Source organism: Sminthopsis crassicaudata, chromosome 3, assembly GCF_048593235.1.
Source record: "Sminthopsis crassicaudata isolate SCR6 chromosome 3, ASM4859323v1, whole genome shotgun sequence".
NCBI classification, from domain to species: domain Eukaryota; kingdom Metazoa; phylum Chordata; class Mammalia; order Dasyuromorphia; family Dasyuridae; genus Sminthopsis; species Sminthopsis crassicaudata.
The window spans coordinates 516423207-516449898 of NC_133619.1; the positions used below are offsets into that span (position 1 = coordinate 516423207).

At 36.6% G+C, this 26692-nt stretch overlaps 1 protein-coding gene and 1 long non-coding RNA gene across 3 annotated transcripts in view; one reads left to right on the forward strand and one right to left on the reverse strand.

The window, feature by feature from the left end:
- The window catches only part of GDPD4 (glycerophosphodiester phosphodiesterase domain containing 4), a 62267-nt gene extending 38423 nt beyond the window's left edge, over window positions 1-23844 (reverse strand). The window contains exons 1-8 of one of the 2 annotated variants that reach the window (XM_074304141.1): window positions 23807-23844; window positions 22042-22188; window positions 15259-15350; window positions 14307-14376; window positions 12915-13123; window positions 6739-6842; window positions 4451-4544; window positions 1448-1507 (exon numbers count right to left, since the gene is read on the reverse strand). In XM_074304141.1, coding sequence (XP_074160242.1) covers window positions 1448-1507; window positions 4451-4544; window positions 6739-6842; window positions 12915-13123; window positions 14307-14352 — 513 coding nt within the window. In that variant the 5' untranslated portion in view covers window positions 14353-14376; window positions 15259-15350; window positions 22042-22188; window positions 23807-23844. The remainder of the gene's footprint in view (window positions 1-1447; window positions 1508-4450; window positions 4545-6738; window positions 6843-12914; window positions 13124-14306; window positions 14377-15258; window positions 15351-22041; window positions 22189-23806) is intronic. The other variant, XM_074304140.1, reaches the window with a different exon arrangement.
- On the forward strand, window positions 23832-25646 carry LOC141563285 (uncharacterized). The gene is made up of 2 exons (XR_012488385.1): window positions 23832-24152; window positions 25366-25646. It is a non-coding gene; the product is annotated as an uncharacterized LOC141563285 (long non-coding RNA).
- The last annotated feature ends 1046 nt before the right edge of the window (window positions 25647-26692 follow it).

Genomic DNA, 26692 nt, shown 5'->3' on the forward strand with positions numbered 1-26692 from the left:
GTTAAATACTAAGGATCTTAAAAAAAAAAAAAAAAAAAAAAAGACCAAAACATAATTCTTGCCTGCAGAGAACTGACGTTTTAATGAGGTAGATAACATGCAACAATGCAATTACATTCATAAAAAGAGACAGATACAGTGTAGTCTTAGAAGGTTGGTAGTAGCAGTTGGGAGAAATGGAAAAAATCTCTTGTAGAAAGGCAATGTTCCAAGATAGGCCTTGAAGGAAGCCAAGGAGCAAAAGGTAAGGATGGAGAACATTACAGGTATGGGGGAAAGTCAGGGAAGCCAAAATTAACCTATCTGCAAATTCTATCCATTGTCTCCTGAGGACAGAGAGTTGTAATAAATCGAATTCTCTTCTGCATGACAATCAATTTTTGGACACAGTTCGTATTGCTAGTCTTTACTTACCTTATTTAAATACCCCCCTGTTTCTTCAATACAAGCAGGGCATCTAATTTAAATGACTTCAGAAATTCAGGGCTAGATGAAATAAAAACTATGAAAGAATTTGCAAATGTGACAAAAAGATCTCTGTTGAGAAGCTTTAAGAAAAACACAAGAGAGAAACCAAAAGAAAGGGAAAGATATATCCCAGGAACTACAGATATCTAAATTTACCATAGATCTCTAGCAAAATGGCAGTATTGCTATTAATATGATTTGTGGGCACTTAGAAAAAAATAATCATTAATAATCAATACATTTACAAATAAGAGGTCTTGTCCTTTTTTGTCAGTTATTAAATTGGCCAGTCAAGGAATATCACAAGCACAAATTATCTCGATTGCATTAATGCACCTAAGATGTCTTATGATATTTTTATGGATAAGACAGAGATGTAGGCTAGGTGAATGTTAAGGAGATAATAATGATCGAGGATACTTCATTAGCAGGATGGCTAATAAAAGCTTTGATGCCTATTGCATGATAAAACTGAAGTGGCCCTAGAGGATACCATACTGCCATGGGAAATAGGAAGTTTAGACTTGCCAGTCAATCTAAGCAGCAAAACAAGGAATCAAGATCACTTTTTAAAAACCCAAATATTAACATCATATTAAATCCAACTAAACCTCCCCTCACTCCCACCTCCCTGCTTCCCCATCCATTAATCTCTTCAGACAAATATTCCTCTTCTTCCTTTTGCAGGTACAGTTTTTATATATTTCTCTCTCAGGCCTTGTAGAAAAGTTTGAGGAAAGTATCCAGGGGTTCTCAAACTACAGCCCGTGGGCCAGATGTGCCCGCTGAGGACGTTTATAAGGCCCCCTGGGTTATGGCAAATGGGCGGAGACAGAGTGTGAGTTTTTGTTTTTACTATAGTCGGCCCTCCAACAGTCTGAGGGACAGTGAACTGGCCCCTTATTTAAAAAGCTTGAGGACCACTGACCTGTCCCAGATCTTAGGAAAAGTCAGGGTGGAAAGCTTTCTTATATCCTACCTTATTGCACCAATGCAGATGTAGCTGCTGCCCATCTGTCACCAAACATATCCCTATCATCTGCAAAGAAAAATGGAAAAGATGATCACTGAATTCTGAAAGTCATTAAAACCAGCACTGGATCCCTGCCATTTTTTTTTTCTTTTTGGCTTAGTCATCTCATAACAGTCCACTTCTAACAGGGTTTCTTAATATGGGGTTTGTAAACATTTAAAAAAATATTTTGATAATTATATTTCAGTATAATTGGTTTCCTGTAAAGTCCTACACATTTTATTTTATGCACTTATTCCAAAATTCTTTAGGCTTCATCAAACTGCCAAATGTATCTATGTCATAACAAAGTTAAGAATCCTTGCTCTAACCCATTTAACCACCCCCAATGTTTTGTTCTTCAGCCTAAACTCAGATTATTCAAATTTATTTTTATTGTTACTTTTTTTTTTTTTGCCCCTCCCAGATAAGAATGAATTTTAGAATCCTCCCTACCCTTTTCTTTATCTCATCTCTTGTTTTAAATAACTTTCATTTGTGGTTCTCTTTTCCAGAAATAAGTTCATTCCTTTCCTCATTTTTTAATCTTTATAGAATAGATACATAGATAAAACAAGTAGATAAATAAATCATAGATTAAACATCTACCCTGTCCCAGATGCTGTGGATACCCTAGAAACTGTTCTCTTTACAAGAGATTTAAAGAGAGATGTTCTCTATAATCTCAATACAAAACTAAGGCAATGGAGAGGCAACAAGGTGGTTTAGTGGTTGGGCATTGATCCTGGATTTACAATCTGTTGTTGGGTCATTTCACTCGTTGTGACCCCATTTGGGGTTTTCTTGGAAAAGATACTAGAGTGGTTTGCCATTTCCTTCTTCATGGAATTAGGAAGACCTGAATTCAAAAATTCTCCTCAGACACATAACTAGCTTTGTGACCTGTCTACCTAAGTTTCTTCAATTGTATAATGGAGCTAATAATTCCACCTGTCTTCTACAGTTGTTGCAAGGATCAAAAAAGGGGTATTTGTAGAATGATTTTTTTAACCTTAAAATGCTATATGTGATCCACATATTGTAATATCATGATATAAATGTTTTAAATATAAATTTTATGTAAATCAACATCATAATGTTGTTGTTAAGATTTTTGGAAGACAATAAGTTTTCCTCCTTTTCCTGGTCCAGCAAATAGTGTGAGATCTGACTCCCTATATACATACTCCTTTTTTCCCATTTTCCAAAAACATTGAATTCTATCCCTTCCTCCCTTTATTCAATCTCTAGGATAAGTCATATGCTCTTCCATTGGTTTCTTTAAATGATCCTCAGACAAGGTGAGATTTCCAATGGGAAATTAGTCTCCTTTGCTTATTTTTCCTACGTGAGTATGGTTGTGCATTCCTTCTACTTCTTCCCTATCTCCCTGTCTCCTTCTACTTCAACTACGTCACACACTGGTTTCCTTTAAGTCAAACTAAAATCTCATCTTCTACAAGAAGCCTTCCCCAACCCTTCTTTAATTCTAGTGCCTTCTTTCTTTTCATTATTTCTTGTATGTGGCTTGCCTGTACATATTTGTTCTTTGTCTCCTTTATTAGATTGTGAGCTCCTTTGAGAGTAAGAACTGTCTTTTGCTTCTTTTTGTATTTGCAAATCTTAACGCAATGCCTAACATATAGGAGGTAGGCACTTAGTAAATGTTTATTGACTGAATGACTGCTCTTCCCACTACACCATGACCAAGTAGTTAGTGGCAATGATCGTGGGTGGAACTAGAGTGGTAATGTGATAAAATTCTAAAGTTCTTGGTGATTTTTGAAAAAGAATGGTACTCCATTTGGATTGAAAATGGGATCTAGAATAAACCCTTCAACCAAAAGACTAAATTTGTTCATCTCTAGTACCTATTTTATGAATTTGCATTATTTGAACCAGGTTAGATCCAAAATCTATATGATTGTTCCATGTCACAAAAGTCACAGGTCATTTTTGTAGTAAGATAGGAAAATGGCAGACTCATATAAAGGACTAAGATCAGCCTTATTTATAGGTGTAGATAGCTGCCTACATAGTCTGATGTGGGAATACCAAAAATCTCATCTGATTCAAGATATCTTCACTATCTCCCATAATGAGTCCATTTCACTTCCTTAAAATTTTAATTATTTTGACAGTAAAACTACTAGTTAAATGTACATATCATCTAGAAAGGGAATCTATGGAAGAAAAGATAGCCTCTTTCAGCCTTTATTCAATTAACTGTCAGTACAGAAGGCAGAAAGAATCTGATCCCTAAGGAATAAAAGAAAGAACTAAGTAATTTCAGATTATTCAAATTAGAGAAGAGGAGAAAAGCAACAATTATAGGTGGCTAAGAGGCAGTATTAGGTACCAATCAGAGAGAGCAAGTCTTCCCAAAGATGGAAATAGGATTAGGAGAAGAATGTTGAAAATACTATGTAATCAGGACTTCAATTTCTCCCTCAATAAGGAGGTAAAATTAAATATTTCTAAAATCCCTACCAGCTCTAAATGCTTTCATTCTATGTTTTCTGCAAGTATAAAATAAGGTTGAATTGGGTAAGGTATGAAAGCACTGATTATTTTCTCAGGGGATCATATATCTGCAAATACATCTTACCATTTCTGGGGTATAGATGATAAAAATTTCAGAGACTTATAAGAAAAACAAAAAATATATATCTTTAGTGGATAAAAGACAAATTCATGCAAATCACAATTTGCCACCTTAAGTGGTCCATCATACAATAAGGTGCTAAGGATATAGGATCCCAGCATTTGGGGAGACCCAAGAGAATTTCAATTAAAACGGGATCTATTAGGAAAGCTACAGGGGGCTCTACAAGGGTGTCTGTCTATGAATAGCTGGTGGTATTTGTGGCCATCATCCCCAGAGAGACAACTGGGACTGGGGCTCCTCTTTTGGGCTCCCAGCCCCAAACACCACAGTGGTGAAGTTGGAGGGAGCTTACCAATACTCACCATAAGCAGCATGATGTAACTGAACATGATTGAGGCTATAATCACCAGAAAGAAGGACCAGAAAAACCAACCATTTGTGAACTGGTAAACAAACCTGAAACACAGCAAGGAATTGCACTATCTTAAACATGTTAAGAATAAGTATTGCTTTATAAGGGGAACAGTCTGGCTGTAGAAGATGAAAGATTTGTGAAGAGATTAGATAGAATGGTTGAAAATGAACATGGAAATGCTCATGAATGGTCTTGAGAGATCACTTGACTTCCCCAAATTTCTAAACTCAGCCCTCATTTCTTCCTCTCCTGTTTCCTTCAGGCCAAGGTTAAACCCTCTACTTGTATCCTTGATGCTATAAACTCTGATCTTCTCCAAGACCTTGTTCTTTCAATCATTTCCCACATTTCTCCAATATTCCTTCATTTTCAGTGGGTTTTTCCTAGCCCCTTCCATTTTCAGTAAATATCTTAAGGTGTCTCTTAATCTAAGGAAATATATTCTTCAAATTCTTTAGTTATTATCCTCTGTTCTCTAATAAACTTCTAGAAAAAAATATCATGATATTTTCTCAGTGTGGTATGGGAGGGGTTTCAAGGAAGGATAGAATTTGGAATTAATTTTTAAAATTTAAATGCTAATAAATAGAACATTGTGAGGAGGGAAGGATGACAAGAGAAAGAGGAACAAAGGAGGACGGAAGGAAGGAAGGAAGGAAGGAAGGAAGGAAGGAAGGAAGGAAGGAAGGAAGGAAGGAAGGAAGGAAGGAAGGGGGGAGGGAGGAAGGAAAAAACCCATGAACACTTAATTGGAGGGAGGATGAAATATGGAGGAGTTAAATAGAAGCAAAGATAGGTTCTAGGGAAACATACAATAACAAAGTCTTAAGAATTGGTGTTATGGAACTTTCAGTTCCTGTCCAGATAGGGGATTGAAAGTGACTATACTCTCTTTTGTCCCTCATATCCCTCATATCTTTGGAATGCGGGCATGTGGGAATTGCCAGGCAGATTTAGACATAACTTTTCTCTTCTTATAGGGCAATTTCTACTCCTTAGTCATTATCCTTAAATCCTTCCTTATATTGAGATGGGGGGAAAGAATAAGTGAGGTTCCAGCCCACAAAATATGTTATGTCTTTATTTTGGATTAGGGAAAGGGAAAACTATATATTTAATTTAGTTTTGACTTTGGGAACATTTATCAAAAATTAATAAATCTAATTCTTTTCTCTATTTATTGAGGGAAAACCTATTTTTTTTCTCAATTGGCTTAAGACCACAGCTAAGATGGACACACACACACACACATACACACACACACACACACACACACACACACACACACATACACACACACACACCCCTAACGATTTTAAATAAAGGGATTTGATCTCTGCTTTCATCTCTGTACCAAATCCTAGGTACCCATCAGCTATCTTCTATGCAGTCTCCCCATCACAAAATCAAAAGCAATTAAGATCAATCTTATTTTTATTTATAGAAGTCCAATTGTAGAGTACTATTTAAATCAGCTAAAGAAAAATAGTTTAAAAGAACATAAAACTAGAATTAAACGTTTGTATTGATACTTATATTCTTCCTTTACCGGGGAAAAGCTACATTTAGTTCAATTTGCTCACACTTTGGTCCCAGCTCTCCCCTCTGCCCAGGGCAGCAGCAGGAGGCAGAGAGCAAGAGGGGAATCAGGATGATGGGGCAGAAACAGCATCTATTTTCAGATAGAGAACAAATTATTAGACAGAAGAGAGAAGAGAGCTCCAGGCCAATGACTCCAGGCGATTCGATAATAGCAACCATTTTAACCACCATTTAGTGAGGACTTACTGGGTGGGCAGAGGGGGAGGGTGTATAGCCCTATGCTTCGCAAAATTCTGCTAACCAGACACAACTTACGCATCACTCATCACTTGAGACAATGACCTTGAAACTGGAGGCAAAAAAACTGGACCACTCTATTTGGAGATGGAAGGGACCGGAAGTCAGATCCCTATGGAGACCAGTGTAAGATGCTCACTGCTCCAGTTGGCCCATTCTGTACCTGGACCACATGCTGAGCACAGGAAGGACCTCAGAAAGACCTCAGAGACCCAAGAACCTGAGACCCAAAAGAAAAAAGACCCATTAAAAAAAAAAAAAACACAACAGAGTGAGCGGCAGAGCCAGGATAGCTCAGAGCCAGGCTTCTGGTGTCTCAGGCCCCAGAATGCCCCGGAGAAGGGGAGCTGCAGCAAGACTGAGTAGCACTGACAACATCAAAGAGGGGAAACTCACTCGTCAAAGCTGGCGTAGTCATTCCTTGCTTCCAGCCACATGTACAGAAATATGAGTGACATGCACAATGCTGCAACCATGAAGGGGAAAAATATCTGATCTTCCTGGGAAAGAAAAGAAAATTAGCCTGGCTTATTTCTGATTCAAGCAGTTTTGAAGGAATCTCGGGATATCAGAGGCAATGGATTTTCTGCACAGGAGCAATGGTATGAATGCCAGACAAGAGGTTTTTGTGTGTGTGTGTGTGTGTGTGTGTGTGTGTGTGTGTGTGTGTGTGTGTGTGTGTTGGGGGAGGGGGCAGTTACAGATTGCCTTTCTTACTGTTTGGCTCAGACTATTCTTAAATTGGGGTTATTTGGATGAAGTAAATTGGAGCTGCAAGAGTCCTCAAAAGAGAGAATTAGTGAAGAGACCATAAAATTTAGCTCTGGAAATGCTCTTAAACATGGATCCAAAGCACAATACTTAGTTAATTTTCTTGTTTTATAAATAATAAAATCACAGATTGAGAGCTAGAAGGGACTTCAGAAGTCATTGAGAACCACCACTCATTTTATGAGCAAACTGAGGCCCAGAGACCTCTAAGGTCCAAGGGTTGCATAATAATAAGTGATAGTTCTTGTACTTGAACTCAGGTCCTTGAATTCCAAATCCAGCTTTCTGTCCTGTTAGCCTCCTTTGTATACCACCCACCAGCCCCCTGAACCTTAAAGGAACCAGCTGAAGCTCAAGAATGTTAGGTGGCTTTGGGAACCACAAAGCTTATAAATAAACAGCAGGCCTAGGATTAGAATTCAGCTCTTCTGACTCCCAAGCCTAGTGCTTTTTCCATTGTATCTCAAAATTTCCTAACACTATTCCATTTCTAGAAAGGAAGGCAACAAGCGTTAAGTGCCTACTATGTGCCTGGCACTGAGCTAAACACTTTATAATTATCTCACCTGACCTTCATAGCAATCCTGTGTTATTATTTATTCCCATTTTCCAGCTGAAGAAAATGAGGGAAACAGAACTAATCAGATTGCCACACAGCTAGTAAGTATCTGAAGATGGATTTGAAACCTGATTTTCCTGATTCTAGATACTGAAACAAACAGCTGCCTCTGGGATTTCTGATTGGAAGAGAGGGAGAGAGTGCGAAGCAGCATTTTGGGGAAAAGTACCTGATTTTCTTAAAAGGCAAAGAGTATATATTATATACTCTTATATACTCTCAAAGAGCACATCCAAATAGCTTAATCGTGCATGTGTGCTGTCAGGAACATGCCAATGGAACCCTTTCATAAAAATGCTGATTGAGAGGCAAAATTATAGCATGCTACATCTCCCCATACATGCTGATGAGGAAAAGCACTGGACCAGAAAGTGTATAATCATCTAATTCAAGGGAGGTGAAAGGAATCTCAAAATTTTCTAGCCTTCTCATCATTATCCCAGGAGTCTTTCTCCAGACACAATCTTGACCAGAGTTTTTTAACCTAGAGTTGGTAAACTTACATAAATAAGATGTGTGTGTGTGTGTGTGTGTGTACATCTATATAAATATATATATGTGTATTCACCCATATATATTTTAATAGTTCTTTTGTAGTATAATGGTTTTCTTTGTAATCTGTTGTCTCTTATTTTGTGCATTTAAAAACATGATGTTGGGAAGGGATCCATAGGCTTTACCAAATTAACAACCAGAGGGGTCCATAAATAAAAATAGGTGAGACTCCTGGCTTTAGAAGCCAATGTCCTTCCTAAATGTGACACCCAAAACAAAACACAATGCCCCTCTGCTTCAGTATATTAGGACTTAGTGACATGAGCTGCAGCTTTTAAGTTTACTTGTTTAATTGTAGGAAGTTAACTAAAGGCCCTCCACCCTTGTTTTTCCTTGTCATGGTGATCAAGTACAGTGTGGGAGAGGTGACTCAATTACTTGGAAAGTCTTTCAATTTAGTTTTGTACTTTCAGACCATTCCCTCTTACCCAACAAGAGTAGGTGATCATCTTATAACCACCTAATCAGTGGAGATGTCCCATGTTTTACCCAACTGTGATAGCACGTACCATTTCTTCCTGTCCAATCTAGAGAAAAGTCCATCCATCCTATGACTATTTAGTCAAATGTTCCTTGCTTTGCGAAAACCCATGCCTCTCCTGATATATTATTTTGCTTATTTTAGCTTATGTGTCAATATACTAATCAATGGAATTATTTGGAATGTATTGGAATGTATTTGGTATAGTTGCTCTTGAATGATGATGTGTAACAATAAAAATAGCTTCCTGGGAAGAAGGGGTATCTCAGATTATGAGGAAGATCTAAAGTCTACTTTATTAAAGGGGACCACCAACTTTTTAAAAAAATTCTATTGGTGCAGAGCTCTGCCTTAATCTTTTTTTATCATAGGTGGAACAATGTTAACCTCCACAGAAAATATGAACACCAACCCTATCCACCTCATAAAATGTTGTAAAGACAAAAATTAGATGATGGAAAGAAATTTGGGAGGAAAAAAATTTGATTGCTATGAAAATGATAATCATATTTTTTGCACAGCACAATAATTGTATAAATATATATGCATATATTGGATTTAACATATATTTCTACCAAGTTTATCAAATATTGAACTACTTTCCATCTAGGGCATGGGGGAAGGGAGGGAAAATTGGAACACAAGGTTTTGCAAGGGCTAATGTTAAAGAATTGTCCACACATATGTTTTGAAAAATAAAAAGTTCTAATAAAAATGATAATCATAGAAACTCTGTGCTCTACTTTATGAAGTTGTTAGGTTTCCTCATTGTGTTCCCTTGGTTTAACCTTAAGTTTTCCCATCCATAAAATGGACTATTATCTTGTCATGAAGATTGCTACAAATATATATATATATATATATATATAAATGTGAACTAGTCCTTTAAATAAATGGCCCATACCACTCATTTTTTTCACAAAATATTGAAGTTTAAAAGATTTTCAGATATCATTCAGTCCAACTTTTACCAACTTTTTGAATGTGAGTCTGGGGATCTGAGATTTTAGCCAAACAATTTTTCATGAAGTTGCCAGCAATATGCCTCCTCCTTAAGAGCTGTATCTTTCAAGGATTATTATTATTTGCCCTTCCTTTAGGTTTCCTTAAAATATTCCTTGCTCAGAAGAAAGGTTAAGCAACCTTCCTTGGTTGAAGATAATAAGACAGATGTTAGAGAGAAATTAGAAGCTCTGTCTCTGGTGTAATTAGAACTGAAGGAGTGTTGAAAAAGGGAGCACTTTGGAAAGGAATGTAGGATGTAATCTAAAGCATATTGCTTGTGAGAAAGCCTCCCTTTCCACTACATTCCCCATGTTTTGTAAAAGAGATTTTTCAGAGAGCAAAAAGGATTAGAGACCATATTCTTTGGTTATCATTTGAATGATCTAGGAATATTTAGCCTGAAAAATCCAAGAATTTTTCCCCCCAAGGATTTAAAAAATATGTTCCCCTAAAATTGGGAAAGAAATTAATGGTAATCCATCCCAAACTCTCATCCAGGGCAAGAATCTCATTCTGATTGATTACTTGTGGTCACTTTTTTCAATGTTTATTATGCATCTATCATGTACCAGCAACTACGCGCTCTATGTTAGGAAAGGAAAAAATTTACTCCTTTCCTTACTTAGGCAGCTCATTTCATTTTAGGATAGCTATTACTAAGTTCTCTGTTATATTATGAAAGCTATATTCTGTAATTCTCTGTGTGTCCCTCCCTCCTCTCCTACTCTCCTCCACTCCAACCTCAGGGGTAAAGAATGGCATAGGGCAAGGATTCATAACCTACAATCCTTGGATAGATTTTCAGGGATTCATAGTCTTGAATGGAGAAAAAAATTGCATCTTTATTTTCACTAATTTCTAACTGAAATTTATTATTTCCTTCCATCATAAACAGAGGCAACAAACATTCTAAGAAGATTCAAAACACACAAAAAGGTTAGGACTAGTACCTGGTAGGGTATGGCATTAGATTTGAAGTCAGACCAACCTGCATCTAAATCCCACTTCAGAAGCTTACTGGCTGTGTATGTTTGTGTGTGTGTATGTGTGTGTGTGTGTGTGTGTGTGTGTGTGTGTGTGTGTGTGTGTGTGTGATCCTGGGGAAAAGTACTTTCCGAGCCTTAGCTTTAGAGCTCTTCAGCTGTGAAATAAAGGTGGTGATCTCTCAAGTCCCTTCTAGTTTTCAGCTTATGAGAATACAATCCTAGGTCTGATCTGCCGCAACATAATCAGCGGTCCTCAAACTTTTTAAATAGGGGACCAGGTCACTGTCCCTCAGCCCGTTTGCCATAATCCGGCAGGCCACATAAACGTCCTCAGCTGCCGCATCTGGCCCACGGGCAGTAGTTTGAGAGCCCCTGAATAGATACTTGAAGAAAGACCAGTTATGGATCCCCACTATCAAGTCTCCTATTGCCCAAGCTAACTATTTATAATTCATTCAGCTAGTACCCATATGGTGCAGCGCTTAGTTCCCTGTGCTACCTGTTAATACCCTACTTCAAATACAGCACTAAACCGAACACTACTACACATGTAATGTGACCACAGCAGAACGTCCCCATTCTGAGCTTTAGATTTCTTTGTCCACCTTTATAAGAGCCTTAGTTTTTTTTTCCTACGTGAAACAAAATTACCTTGTTGTGAGAGTCCCATGAGATGTTATTGTTTGTTATGTGTGTTTGTTATAAATGTGAATTAGTAAATACAATAAATGAATGGTCAATACCACCACACTCATTTTAGCAGAATGTTGGAGTTGGAAAGGACTTAGGGGATCATCCTCTCCAACTTGTATCAAGAAAATTTTTTCTAATCTGAAGACTGGAGATCTTCGGCAGCATGCCTAAAATCTGTATGTTTTTATTGGCATTTGATGACAGGTGACTTATGTTGTTCTCCAAACACATCACATATGGGCCTTCAGGCTCCTGGTCAGAAAGTAGAAGTTACTTAGACTCCTCAATTGTAGAATTCAGGATTTTGATCAGATCATCTCCAAAGATTCTTTCAGCTGTGATATGTGATTGTATAGAATTCAAGCCTTCCACATCATCTTTTCACTCTAACAGGCTGCATGGCTGACCCTTCCCTCTTTGGGGAAGCTCTGGTTTTCAGGAGAGAGAGGCGGGGGGAAGGAACCCTATTCTGTTCACTGCTTTTTTCTTTGTAATTATAGTGAAAAGATGAAGAAGAGTGGTGAAAAAGACCAAGAGGTAAGAGGAAGAGACAGCTAAGAGGTGCAATGTTTGGAGGGCTAGGTCTGGAGTCAGGAATGCTCAAGTTCAAATCTAAACCCAGTCATTTCCTAGATATGTGACCCTAAGCAAGTCACTCAACCTGTTTTCTCATTTGTAAAATGAGGATGAGCATCCATCTTTCAAGATTGTTGTGAGGATCAAATGAGAGTAAGAGTAAAAAGCATTTAATATAATACCTGGTATGGAGCAGGTAATTCATAAATACTTTCTTCCAAGAAGAAAGAAGCAACTGAAAGGAGGAAAGAAGACCAAACATTAAGAGAACAAGAAGAGATATCCTTTAAGGAGGATATTAATAAATTACAGAAGCAGAATGCTGAAAATTCCTGAATTCATATCTATGAGAATTAGTTGGAGGGACTGGGATATTTATTCTGGAGAAGTAAGAGGACACAAATGAGGTCTTCAAGGATCTGAAATGCTGTCATTGAGAAAAACTTCACTTATTCTGGCTGGGTTTAGGAAGAGAACCAAGAGCTAGGGGTTGAAGCTATAAGCATGCAAATTAAGGTTTGATTTTTTTTTAAATCCCTAACAATTAGGGCTAACCAGAAAGATGCCTTGAGATTTGAAATCCTCCTTAGAGGTCTTCAGGCTTAAGCTGAATGTCTATTTCTAGGGGACATGGTGGTAAAGAGTCTTTCCTTGGGTAAGAGATAGATGGTGACTGAGGTCCCTTCCAATTCTGAAGTCCTGTGACTCCATGATAAGACAGATGAACTCACTTTGTCCTTTCTCAAAGGTGGCAAGTGGGGATTTAGGTCTGCAAATGCCCCATTCTTATCCCTGTGATCACCACCCCTCTTCAAGCTGCCTCGGGATAAATAGGGAATGGGAGGCCCTTGCATTGAGGGGAGGTATTTCCCTCATCATTCCTTACCCTTACACAGCAAGCCTGGGTACCATCCTCCATGTGCACCCACTGGTGACGTTTCCAGTGACAGCTGTATATGCCCTGCAGGAGAGCAATGAAGCGATGCCGTCCATAACGCTGAGTCATCTTCCGCTTCACTATCTTAATTTTTTTCATCTCCAGTATGTTAGGATCAAAAAAATTGCCCTCACTTGGCAGTGAAAGTATCCGTGTCCCTGGAAGGATGTTAAGGATCAAGGTGACAGGGTCAAGATCTGGGACTCTGGCCAAGTCAGTTTCTAACCTGGTTCTTACTCCCACAGCCCAACAAGAAGCTGCCCTCCCACAAGGCAGGGCATTGGACTAGGAACCCCAAAATGGAATGCTACTCCCATACAGATTTGTTCTGTGGCCTTGGTTAGATATGCTGTATGGCCACCCTGCAATTGGGCTCAATTGTCTTTCACAAAATTGAGCTGATATGGTGATGATACACCTTTACTATCTGCTAATAGGGAGGCTGACAGATCACCCGAGTTCCAGCTGGGCTCAGTCAGTTAGAGAGCCATATTAGGTTATGCACCAACAAGAGGGAATCACTACACTGTGTGAGGAAGAGAAAAGACCCATCAAAAGTGAGACTGGGTCTGTGAATGGTCACTGTATTTCCAAGCTTAAAAGAGACACACCGTCTCAAAAAAAATTGTGTAACTAAAATGATGGATGGGAAAATGCTTTGAAAAGTTAAAACTGGCATCCAAGAACAGAAATATGGAGGAGATTTGTAGTTTAATTAGTATTGGGAAATACAAATTGAGGTCAGCATCTTCCCAGGCAGAAGCTGCCTGAGAGACGTCAAGAGGTAAACAGCTTGCCCAACTAGAGTTACATAGCCAGTGTGGGTCAGAAAATGTCTTCTTGACTCCCAGGTGAGCTCTTTAATACTATCAGCAACAGCAAAAGTAATAGTGGTGATAATAATCTTCACTGTTTCTATCATATGACAATGTCCCTCTACCTTTTAAGATTTGCCATTTAAAAAACACAATACTATTGAGGGCTCTTTGCTCTCCCAAAAAATCATCCATTAAGTGCCCTAAGTCACTTTATGTTTTACTAGAGTACTAGACCACAGTTTGATTATAAACTGGGAATGGTGTCATCTGTAGTTATCTATCTGTGTGTGTGATGTGTTTATACATCCATCTTTCTCATACACACATATCTGCCAAGGCCTTTAAAGTTAGGCAGACATTTTTGTAAAATCATACTTCTGAGAATTCCCAGTCCTGAAGAGAGAACATTTATTGTACATCATAAATAACAGACTAGGATGTGTTTGCTTTTTGACTAAATGGATGGCAGGTAAACTAGGTGATCTCTAAATGGGGATACTTTCTTTCACTTGGCCTCATTTACCTGGGTAAACTGTAATCTTGCTCTTCTTGTGAGTAGAGGAACTCATTATTCCAAATCCCAGTAGAGTAGTCTGATTTTTTAAAACAAAAGGAAAGGATAAAAAAACATCAGGAAATAATAATGATGATGACTATGATGATAACATTATGATTTGATGATAGCATATCACATCATATAATAATACTATAAGAGGATGATAATAGCATTTACACAGCACTTTATAACATATCATTCTCATTCTACAAATGAGGAAAACAAGGCTCAGGAAGATAATGTCCAAGCAGTGCCAAGCTCAAGTTTTTCAAACTCCAAGCCCAGAATTCCATGTAAACCAAAGGAATTCCTGCCCTAAAAGAAGCCATTTGGTGAAGGAGAAGTGTGCTGACAATTTTGTTAATCATTTTTATTAATGTTATTTCATAATAATGGTATAAAGATGAAGAGATACATGTTAGGTCAGACAAATAGTAAATAGCAGGACCAGGATTTGTACCAACTCCTCTGACTATAAATTCACTAATCCTTCCATTGATCCTTGAATGAACATGTATTTCTTTTTTTTTTTAAGAACCGTTATTAAAATATTTGTAGCCAATATGCAACAAACATACTGCAGAGCTTAAGGAGACATAGAGAAATTCAATGAGTTAAGAGATATGCATTTGAAAATGAAATCTATATACTTCAATATTCTGTGACTTTGGTAATAGAAGAGCAAAGGGAAAAACAGGAAATGATTCTGGAATAAGAAATAAGAGTGGTCAAAAAGCTGATAAATCACCAATAAATCTCAAGCCTATAAATTACCAATACTTTCTTTAAACAAAATTTTAATTAACAAGTATTTATTTTCTCTTTGGAGAGAAAAAAAAAATAGCAAAATTATACCTTACAAGAAATATACAGGATCAGGCAAAACAAAATGTTTCATTCTACATCTTGAATTCATTACCTCACATGAACACTTTATTCAAGAAGAGAATCAGTTATAGGTGCTGGAACAAGGAAAGCATCAAATAAGGTCACAATGAAATGGATTATGGCCTAAAAAAATAACAAATGTTAGGTTACCAATATAAAAAACATTTCTGAATCAGTTTTTAATATATGGAATGACCATCAAATTGTCGAGACAAAATTCAAAATCAAATTGCTGTCAGATGTAAAGAGATGTTACACATTTGAAGAAACAACAAATGGACTTAAACATGCTGATGATAACAAAATAAATAAATAAAGGAAGTGCATGAAAGAACAAATAGCCACACCATCACCATTGTCTTCACAAAGTCTTCTAAAGATCTTAGAAGTCATCTAAATCAGAAAATCTTAATCTCTTTACTATATAGTTATGGCAGCCAAAGGCAATATGGATTTTGAATATAAATCTGTCTATACAATCTGACCGAAAATATTAAAAGCATTTTCATTTCATAAAATAGCAAGGAGTAGTGGAGGGAAGGATAGATTTTTTTAAAAAGCTTGACAAGAGCCAATTAAGTCAAATCATCTTAAGAACATTTAGGATCAAACTGGTAAACCAAAAAATAAACATTAAAGATCTATTATTTTTTTCAGAATAAAATTTTGATAGCATTTTTTCAATTTTATATAGACCATTTTAATTTAGCATTCATTTTTCTCCTTTTTCTTCCTTCTTCCTAAAATAGTCACAATTTCTTTTAACAAACTTTTTTTCAGCACTAATAACAATTGGAACCACTGCATTTGGAGTATATCATAGAGTATTATTAGAATACATATTAGAGTATAATATTCCTGACATGCTGCATGAGGAAATATAAAAAGTACTAAAAATGAGAACATTATCTAGGACAGATAAGCATAAACAAAGACACAATGTTAAGGGCAGTGAGAGATCAGATTTACTTTGTATATATCTTATTTCCACTGTTATTTACATGTTGTTCTCTCTGTCCCACCAATATACATTAGACTATGTGTTTCTTGAGAGTCTTTTGCTTTTCTTTGTATAGCCAGTTCTTAGCACAGTGTCTGGCATTTAATAAGTACTAATTCCCAATGACTGACTGAAATGGAGAATACCCAATTCTCAGAGGAAAAAAATCATAGACTACTTCCTAAAAAAAAAAAAAAAAGGTGTTTCAATAATTATTGATCCTTATGCCTACTTTCCTACCTCTAGAAAATCTTTATGAAAATAATAGAGATAAAATACCTATAGTTAGGTATCTATAGGTGGATATGCATAGATAATAGGTATCTATAGATATAGAGATATACTGATATAAATATCTATGTAGTTAGATATCTATAGAGACAGGTAGGTAGGTAGATAGACAGGCAGAGAGTTGTCAGGGAAATCCTTGATAAAAATCAAGCAAGCTTCCCCATACAATATTACATAGCAGACATCATTTCTGACTAAAAAGAATGGTGAATGTTTAGAATATAAATTCCTTCATGGAAAGGATATTTTCATGTTCTTTGCTTTTCTAGCTGCTAATGTGCCTAACATATAAAAGGTGCTTAATAAATATTTGATAATTGAGTGCAATATTACTTTTATTGACAAATGGGATAAGCAAAATGCCACCTTAACACCTCCAACAGGGTGTTTCCCCTATATATGTTAAAAACACAAGATTTCTTTTTTAAAAGTTTAATATTTTATTTTTAGTCCATTACATGTAAAAACAACTTTTAACAATCTTTTTTTTTTTTTATTTTTGACTTTCAAATTCTTTCCCTTCCTTTCTACCCTCATTGAAAAGGCAAGTAATTTATAATAGGTTATACAAGTATAGTCATGCAAACTATGCCATTAGATATGTTGGGGGGGAGGGGAAGAGAAACACAGACCATCCCCCAAAGGAAAACAAAGAAAATAAAAAAGAATATGCTTTGTTCTCCATTATTTCTCTAGAGATGGCTATCATTTTTTATCATAGGTTCTTTGAAATTGTCTTGGATTACTATATCAATGAGAAGAGCTGTCTTTCACAGTTGTTCCATTACACAATATTATTGTGTACAATGTTTTCTTGATTCTGTTCATTTCACTTTGCATCAGTTCATCTTAAGTCTTTCCAGATTTTTCTGAGAGTATCCTGCTTATCATTTCTTGTAGTACAATAGTGTGTCATCACAATCATATACTACAATTGTTCAGCCATTTTCCCATTTGATGGATATCCCTTCAATTACCAATTTTTGTCACCACTAAAATAGCTATTATATTTTTGTATATATGTCTTTTTCCTGTGTGTTATAGGGATATAGACTTAGTATTACTAGGTCAAAAGATATATATATATGTATATAGTTCGATAGCCCTTTGAGCATAGTTTCAAATTGCTTTTTTCAATCAGTTTACAATTCTACCAACAGTACATTAGTGTCTCAATTTTTCCATATCGCATGCAACATTTGTCATTTTTCTTTTCTGTCATATTAGTCAATCTGATAGGTGTGGAGTGATACCTCAGGTTTGTTTTAATTTTCATTTATGCAATCAATAGTGATTTAGAGCACTAGATAGTTTTGATTATTTCATATCAAAACAGTTCATTCTTTTGATCATTTATCACTGAGGAAATGGCTCTTTATTGTCATAAATTTGACTTGTTTTTTATATATTATCAGAAAAACTTGCCATAATTTTTTTCAGTTATGATTACTGTGTATTTCCCACAACCTTGTTTCCTGTTCATCTTACTCTCTCTCTCCTTTCTACATGTCTACCCTCAAATGTGTTTTGCTTCTGATTATGCCTTTCCTATCTTCCCTCTCTTCTATCAGCACTGCTCCCTTCTTTTATTCCCTTCTGCTCTCACTTTCTTATATGGTAAACTTCTATACCCAACTGAGTGTATATGTTATTCTTTCTTTGAGACATTTCGATGAGATTAAGGTTCAAGCATCTTCCCCTTCACCACAGAAACTCTTTTTTATGTGGGGTAATTTACACTATTCTACCTCCCCTTTTCCTCTTCTCCCAGTGCATTCTACTTTCTTACTCTTTGATTTTATTTATTTAGATATCATTCCATCATATTCAACTATATATTCTTTCTAACTTCCCTGGTAATGAGAAAGGTCTTAAGGGTTAAAAGTATCATCATTCTATGTAGAAATGGAAAGAGTTTAACCTTATTGAATTCCTTTTGATTTCTCTTTCTTGTTTACCTTTTTATGCTTCTCTCTCTTGAGTCTTAGATGTGAATGTCAAATTTCCTATTTAGCTATTGTCTTTCTATCAGGAATGTCTGAAAGTCCTCTATTCCATTAAATATCCATTTCCCCCATAAAGGATTATACTCAGTTTTTCTGGATTATTCTTTTTGTGTAATCCTAGCTCTTTTGTCCTGTGTCCAATCCCTCCAATCCTTCAGTGTAGAAGTTGCTAAAGCTTGTGTTATCCTGATGGTTGTTCCATAAAATATTTGAATTCTTTCTAGCTGCTTGCAATATTTTTTCCTTTACTTGAGAGTTCTGGATTTGGCTAAAATAGTCCTGGGAGTTTTCACTTGGGGATGCCTTTCAGGAGGTAATTAGTGGATTCTTTCCATTTCTATAATGCCTTCTGGTTCTAGACTATTAGGGCCATTTTCCTTGATACATTCTTGAATGCTGATATCTAGACTCTTTTCTTTGATCTTGGTTTTCAGATAATTCAATAATTCTTAAATTATCTCTCCTTGATCTGTATTCTAGATCAGTTGTTTTTTCAATGAGATATTTTTTATTTTCTTCTAGTTTTTCATGGTTTTGATTTTGTTTTATAGTTGTTGGATATTTCAGATAATTATCAGCTTCTACTTGTCCAATTCTGATTTTTAAGGTATTTCCTTTAGTGAGCTTTTGTACCTCCTTTTTCTTTTAGCCAATTCTATTTTTTAAGGAGTCATTTTCTTCTTTATGTTTTTGTACATCTTTTTTCATGTGACCAATTCTGCTTTTTAAAGCTTTCCTCTCTTCAATGAATTTTTGTATATCTTTTACCATTTGGCCTAGTCAGCTTTTAAAATTATTTTCTTAATTTCCTGCTTCCTTTACCAAGCTATTGACTTTTTTCTCATTATTTTCTCCCATCACTCTCATTTCTTTTTCTAATTTTTCTTCAACCTTTTCATTGATTTTTAAAAATCCTTTTTAAGCTCTTTCAGGAATTCTTTTGGGCTTTAGACCCAAGTTTTTGAGGTTCTGTATACAGCCATTTTGATTTTGTTCTCTTCTTTTAAGTTTTTCCCTTTCACCATAGTTACTTTCTCTGTCAGGTTCTTTTTTGCTCATTTGTTGTTATTTGCTCATTTTTTAATCTATTTCTTAACTTTTAACTTGATGTTAAAGTTGGGTTCTGTTCCCAGCGTGAAGAAAGCACTGTCTCAAGTTTCAAGCCTTTCTTGTTGCTTTCAGAGTTAGTTCTGAAAATCTTTTAGTTTCCAATTCTTCCAGTGTGGTATGATGTGGTCACTGCTCTCCTGGCCTAGGCTTTGGTCTGTGAGCAACCACAGCATTCTTTTCAGCCTTGGAACTGTGACTAGGGCCCATACTTCCCTGTGGCTGCAAGCTTTGGTATGCCTGGGCCTGTGACCCAGATCCATATATGGACAATGCAACAGTGTCCGGCACCCAGTGCTAGCAAAAGAACCCATAATCTCCTGATCAGTTGCTCAATCCCTTTTCTATGTGTGGACTTAGAGATCTAGAAGCTGCCATTACTGAAATAGTTGTCCCCAACTTCTGCTGCTGGTTTTGGAGGTATAGCCTCTGCTCTACTCTCACCCCAGCGTAACAGAACTTTACTGTTGACATCCTAAGTTGTCCTGAGTTAGAAAATTGTTTTTACCCTGTCCTTTTTTAGGTCCTTCCACTTCAGAATTAATTTTAGAGCCATTATTTGGAGAATTTGGGAGAACTCAGAAAAGTCTTTTATCTTGTCTCTGCTGTCTTGGTTCCACCCTAAAACCCAAGATATTTTGACAAATGTAACAGAGATAATGATGATCTTTTGATTATTGTGGAGTATAGGCTCACTCCCTGGAGGATCTCAGGGTTGGCCAGAGTCAGGATAAATTAAAGACCTTGGTCTTTAAGAGGAGAAATGAAGAAGGCAGACAAGCAAAATCCTGCATTCTGGAATCCAGAGTCACCAGTCTCTCTCTTCCTCCTCCTACAGCCAAGTCCTCTGGCCTCTCTCCCTCCACCCTCCAATCCTTGCCTATGATTATCTTAACACCAAACATTCAGCAAGCACCAACAGTAAGAAAAGCCATTTATCCAAATATATGCTAATAGAGTCATTGTCTCACATTGAATAGGTAATTAGCCTTAAGTGCTCAGTTGTCTGATTCAAGTACACTTTTTTGGAGTTTCAGCCCTCTACAGATTATAAATGGCAAGACATTTAAAAAATGAAGTATTCCTCAGGAAAGGTTCTTACACAGAGTGGCCAAAGTCACTTAAAACCTGATAAAGCCAAATCATAAGCTTTATGTCTGGAAGCCATATTTCTTTCCAGCTCACAGGACAGGAAACTGACCTGTAATATGGGCTGAAAGGCAGAAATTTCCCCATACACTGGGAGTTTTAAGAATTTATACTCATAATTGCTAACATTTACATAGTACTTTAAGATTTGCAAAGTGTTTGCAAATATCTCCTTTGATTCTCACAACAACCTTGGGAGGACAGGTACTTCTATTATTTCCATTTTATACAAGGAAACAGAGCCAAATAGTAGTTAAGTGACACACAATTAGTAAGGGTTTAAGACAAATGCTTCCAGGTTCAGTGTTCTACCTGTGTCAATTATCTGCTTCAAGGGGGAGAAAAAAGAACACAGAGAACTGAGAAGAGGCTATTTCCCCTCCCCCCTTCAAATGAAGGTAAAAAATCTGAAGGGGCAAGTAATAAGGACAAGATAATTGGCTTAGGAGGCTGAGGCACTGAGAAAAAAACCCAAATACCAACATGGAGAAACTGGTAGTCTTTACTCCAACCCTGTCTTTTTATTAGATTAAAAACATAGATATAATCTTATTTCTAATAAGCTCATGTAGCCAACCCTATCCTTAGCATTTCCTTGTACTCTTTGAAGCACAGTAGCATAATAGGACATATAGAGGAGAGTGACCTTTCCAAGAACAGGGATAGATACTAATCCCCTGCCCATTGTTCTGTTTTCTCTCTTCAACTGGGAGGATCCTCATAAGTCATTCATATGTTCCATAACTATCCTACCAAAGACAGAATTACTAAATACTTGGATCCTTTTAAATCTGCTTCATCAGACTATAAAACTCATGTTTTATAGTCACACAGGTATGGATGTTACTATAGTGCTTCTATATCACACAACCTTTGTGATGCTTTGTTTTGGAAAGGCAGATGGAATTACTAAACATGTTACAAAAATGTGCAGATCCATTCACCCAAGTAGTACAAGCCACCCTAAAGAGGTTACATCCAGAAAGCGTGTGAATGGGGGAGGAGAGACCTCTCTACAAAAATCTTTTTAGGAGAACTATTTGTAAAAAACAAGCAAAAAATAACCTGCCAACAACTAAGCATTTGAGAAACCTGGAGGCAGCAGAAACATAAAATATATAAACATGGACAATTCACTCTACTTTTCCAAGCTTCTGTCTATTCATCTGTAAAAAAATAATATTTGCATTATGGAAGTTGAAGGGTTTTTGTGAACAAATAACCCATCTTTCTGAGTTCAACTCTGGCCTCAGACACTTACTAGTTATATGATCCTAGGCAAGTCACTTAATTCTGTTTGCCTCAGTTTCTCCTCATCTGGAAAAATGAGCTGGAGAAGGAAATGGCAAAGCACTCTAGCATCTTTGTAGAGAAAATCCCACATGGGGTCATGAAGAGTCAGCCATGACTGAAACAAAAAATCCATAGAACTCTAAAGAAAGGTGAAAATTTATGATTATTATACAAGTGATTTGGGGAAAAGCAAGCAGGGTCTGCCAAGATTTCCCCTCTCTACTTAGGGCTGAAAGGTGGATATTCCTTTCTTCATGGGGAGAGTTTTCATAGAAATTCTTTAAAATCTATAGCCTTTTGGATTTTGAGAACTGGGCAATTCTTCCAGAGGCTCCTCTGTCTGAAAATATGCCCCCTTCCTCCCTAAACTATTATTTGAATGTGTGCCACAGGAATAATCTCTCCTTTTGGATCTTCAGGCAACACATGTTTTTTAATTTGCTTAAGGAGATGGTTCTTAATCATTTTTGTGTTTTGAATCTTCTGGCAATCTGGCGAATCCTATAGACTCTTCACTATAATGTTTTTTTGACATATAAAATAAAATAAAAAATGATGTACACATAAAATAGATTACATTAAAATACAGTTAAATGTTTTTTAATTCACAGATCTAGGTCAAGAACTGCTGGCTCTTGTATGGTTTTATATCCCTAAGATTACAAAACTTGAGACCTGAGAAGCAACCTTAAAATTGTCCAATGCCAACATTTCATTGTATAGAAACAAATGAGGTCCAGAAAGGAAAAGCTGAATTGGACAAATTCAAAAATCAAATAAGATAGTAAAGCTAGTACTCTAACCCAGGTCATATATATCCCAAATCAAGAATTTTTTAGGAGAGAAAGTGGAAGAGAAGAGGAAGAGGGAAAGGAAAAGGATGAAGAGAAGAAGAAAGACCATGGCTTATGTTTTTCTTGCTTAGGAAGGAGCTGATTTGCTCTGCTTGAAAAACTTGAGTTCGAATCACACTTCTAACTTGTGGAGGAAGAGATAGAATAAGAGAGAAAAAAGAAAGAAAAGATGAAGAGAGGAGAAAAGGAAGAAGAGGAAAAAGTGGCTATTTACTACTCTTGATATTTCTCCTGCAGCTCAGGAAGAGATGCTGAGCTAAGAAGGAGCCCTTTTTCTCACTATTAGCATAAGTTGTATTGGCAAGAACAGGGCACAGATGAATTAGTAAGGAGAGAGGTGATTTCCAGCCCTACCCATCTTTCTCTGATTTCCAGACAATAATAACCTGTGGTTCATAGTTCAAAACAGGCCTCTCCTAGATCAGTGCCTAGACTCTCAGCCTTTTGCTACCCCACTCTAAGCCTTATCAATAGCTAAAAACAGGTCCTGTTGTAGTTTGAGAACCTGATCTACATCAGTCTTAATTAATCCCTTCCAGATAATATAGTGTGATGCAGGAAAGGCTTGGGCCTTTCTTGCACCTTCTGCCCTAACCCTCATCTTGATGGCAGCAGTCTGATAGGCTGATGTCTTTCCCTCAGATTGGATGCCAGAGTCCTGGTAGCATTAAATCTGTGGACATATTCTGTATAAAGGGATTTGGGGAGAACAAGGGAAGGTGGTAAAGAGGAATATTTCCTGAGGGAAACACATAAACACAAGGTGGAAATGAAGGGCCACCCTTGCTCATTTCTCAGACCAGAGATGGCTCCCATCCCCTAATATGTCTAGTTTCCCCTGCCTCCTAGTCCCACATCCTCTCTGGGCCAACTGCTCACCTGACCAGACTTTCTTTCCAAGTGTCGGCAACTAGAGTGGCAGTTGCTAAGCAACGCCAACCTTTCCTCCTCCTACCAGTGGTCCTTGATTCTACTCCCCTTCCCTTAGCTCTTGATGACTTTCCCATTATGATATTGGATGTGGGAAGGAGCCCCCTTCCTGGGGAGAGACATGAAGTCACCTTTCTTCTTCACAAGCCTAAGAATGAGGGAGCCTTTCCTGTCTGGCAACAAAGCAGAGCAGATATCTCTCATGGGCCCCATATGATCATGGGCTCCCTGCACTCCAAACTTATGCCTCCCCCATCGGCAGTAGTGTGTGAAGTCCTGCCATTAGAGTCAGCAGGTGAGTATAGAGGGGGGAAATGTTGATTTTATCAATCCCAAGATGTGTTTTTAGTCCCAACTTTGACACATCAGTTATGGGGCCTCTGAAAAATTCCTAAACCCATGTGAACCACAATTTTCTCAGCTTCAAAAGAGGGGAAGTCGATATAAGATCTGCCTCCTTCACAAAATGTGTTGAGGAGAACAGAATTTGTAAATTATAAAGATGACTCAAGGCTGTGAAACTACAAAGCTGAAGCTTGGCTCTAGGAAGAGGCAGGAGAAGGTACTTTCCTTCCTCCTTTGCAGAAGTTGAGAGCAGTACCAAAAATATCAGAATTTTCCATGTACTGGCTGTTTCTTTGACTGTTTTTTTCACCTTTTTTCTCCCCTCTACTTTCCAAGATCACCAGCCATTAACACAGCATCTATCCTTTAGGTACATTGCTGTTTAGATATTGTCTTCCCTGCTGGCCAGTAAGTTCCGTGAGGCCAAATGTCTTTTGCCTTTGTATCTCTGATACTTAACACGGTGCCTTGAACTTAGTAGTACTTAATAAATGCTTATTGACTGGCTTTTAATTTTTATTATAAAGAATGGCTATGAGAATAAGGACCTTAGAAAATATAAATGGGATAAGAACTAAATATAATAAAATTTAATTTTAAAGGTAGAGGGGAAAGGAAAATAAGCATTTATATAGCTACTATTATATGATAGAGCTCCAGCTAAGCAATTTACAAATATTATATCTTTTGATCCTGACAAAAAGGTAAGTTGCTATTATTACCTGTGTTTTACAGTTAAGCAAACTGAGGCAGAGGTTTAAGTGATTTTCTGATATTACACAGTTTGTGTCTAAGGCCAAATCTAAACCCAAGTCTTCCTGATTCTAGGCTGATCACTCTATCCATTATTCTACCAGTTGCCTCTAGAAACTTAAAAGAAATTTCAAAATTATTCAATGTAAGAAATATTAAATTATAAAATAAATACAATAACTAAATAAAAATAATTTATAATTTATATAATTAATAGTATAGTTTATAATTATTAAAATTATTAATTGAATATAAGATTAAATTGATGAGTATTATAGTTAATTATTAATTGAATATGTCATTAAATTGAAGAGTATGGTAATAACTCAGCATTTTAGAGTTTATAAAATAGTTGCCTCGTAACAACTCTATGAAGGAGGTAGTGCAAATGTTATTATTTTCATTTATAGAGGAAAAAATTGAGGATCGGAGAGGCGAAATTATTTGTCCAAGGTCACAAATCCACCAAATGAAGAGGGGTAGAGAAGTAGAATCAGAATCCAATTGATCCAGCGTTCTTTCCACTACTGCACGAGTCTCTCTAACCTCAACTTCCTATAATTCTCAAGAAATAAGTCTTTCTAACAACGATAAAACATGCTTCTCACCTCCTGATGGAACAAAGATGGACTCAGGATGCAGATTGAGACGTATTTTTGGACAACGCCAATAAAGAATTTGTTCTGCTTGACTCTGTTTTATTTTCTTTTTTCCCCAGTAGAGAAAAATGGGATGGAAAATATATTTTTAGTTAAATTCTTTTCTTTAATGAGTCTTTCTAGATCATCAAGAAAACTTAATGTCCTCAAATGTTTGGAGTTCTTTAATTCATGAAATATATATTGGATGGAATTATTTTTTTCTAAATTATATCATACCCCTTCTTTCCTGTCTTCTTTACCATTTCTAGGTCTCAGGGTAGCTAAATTATTGATCCCATAAAAGCAAGCACCATGTTATAATTATCTTTCTATTTCCTCCAGTTAGTAACACAGTGGTCTATACCTCATTATTGGTATTCAAGAATTCTCAAATTAATAAATGAATGAACATTGATTACTATATATGATGATGCCCTCAGAATCAATAGAGGGGGGAAGGGGATGGTGTTTGCTTATACAATGTAGTTTGTGTCTGCTTTTTTATTTTATCTATCTCATCCCTTCTGCCAGGGTGTCAGATGTCATTTCTTAACATCCTTCCTATTCTCCCAAGTCATCATCTTTGTATTCACTTTAGTTACAAATTTAACTTTCAACTGTCATAAATGATCCCTTTCTAAAACTCAATCCAGTATAATTGCCATCATTTGCCTTTTCTAGTCCTGATCAAATGTTACTGAAGGAGTCAGACAACTGGAACTCTCACACAACCTGGAGAAAATCACACAACCATACTGGCAAGGTCTTCTACAAATTTATGCTGTTCAAATTTCAACTGCTGGCTGGATATACTATAAATTTGCGATATCCAATCTCAACTGTATCCCAATTGCTCTTTACTATTAATCCATTTATTGATCTCTCACTAGCTTCTCCCACCTGGGCTATTCCAAACCTCCTTCTCATTCATCCGTCTCTTTCAATACTTTTATCTCAATATTTCATTGAAATTCATTTCAAGCCACTACTTCTCCCCAGTTCCACACTTCAAATTATTTTAGTATTATTCTATCCTCCATCCCCATTTTTTTTCTTTGCTCCAATCTTGGAAGATGTGTCCCTTTTCCTTGCCAAT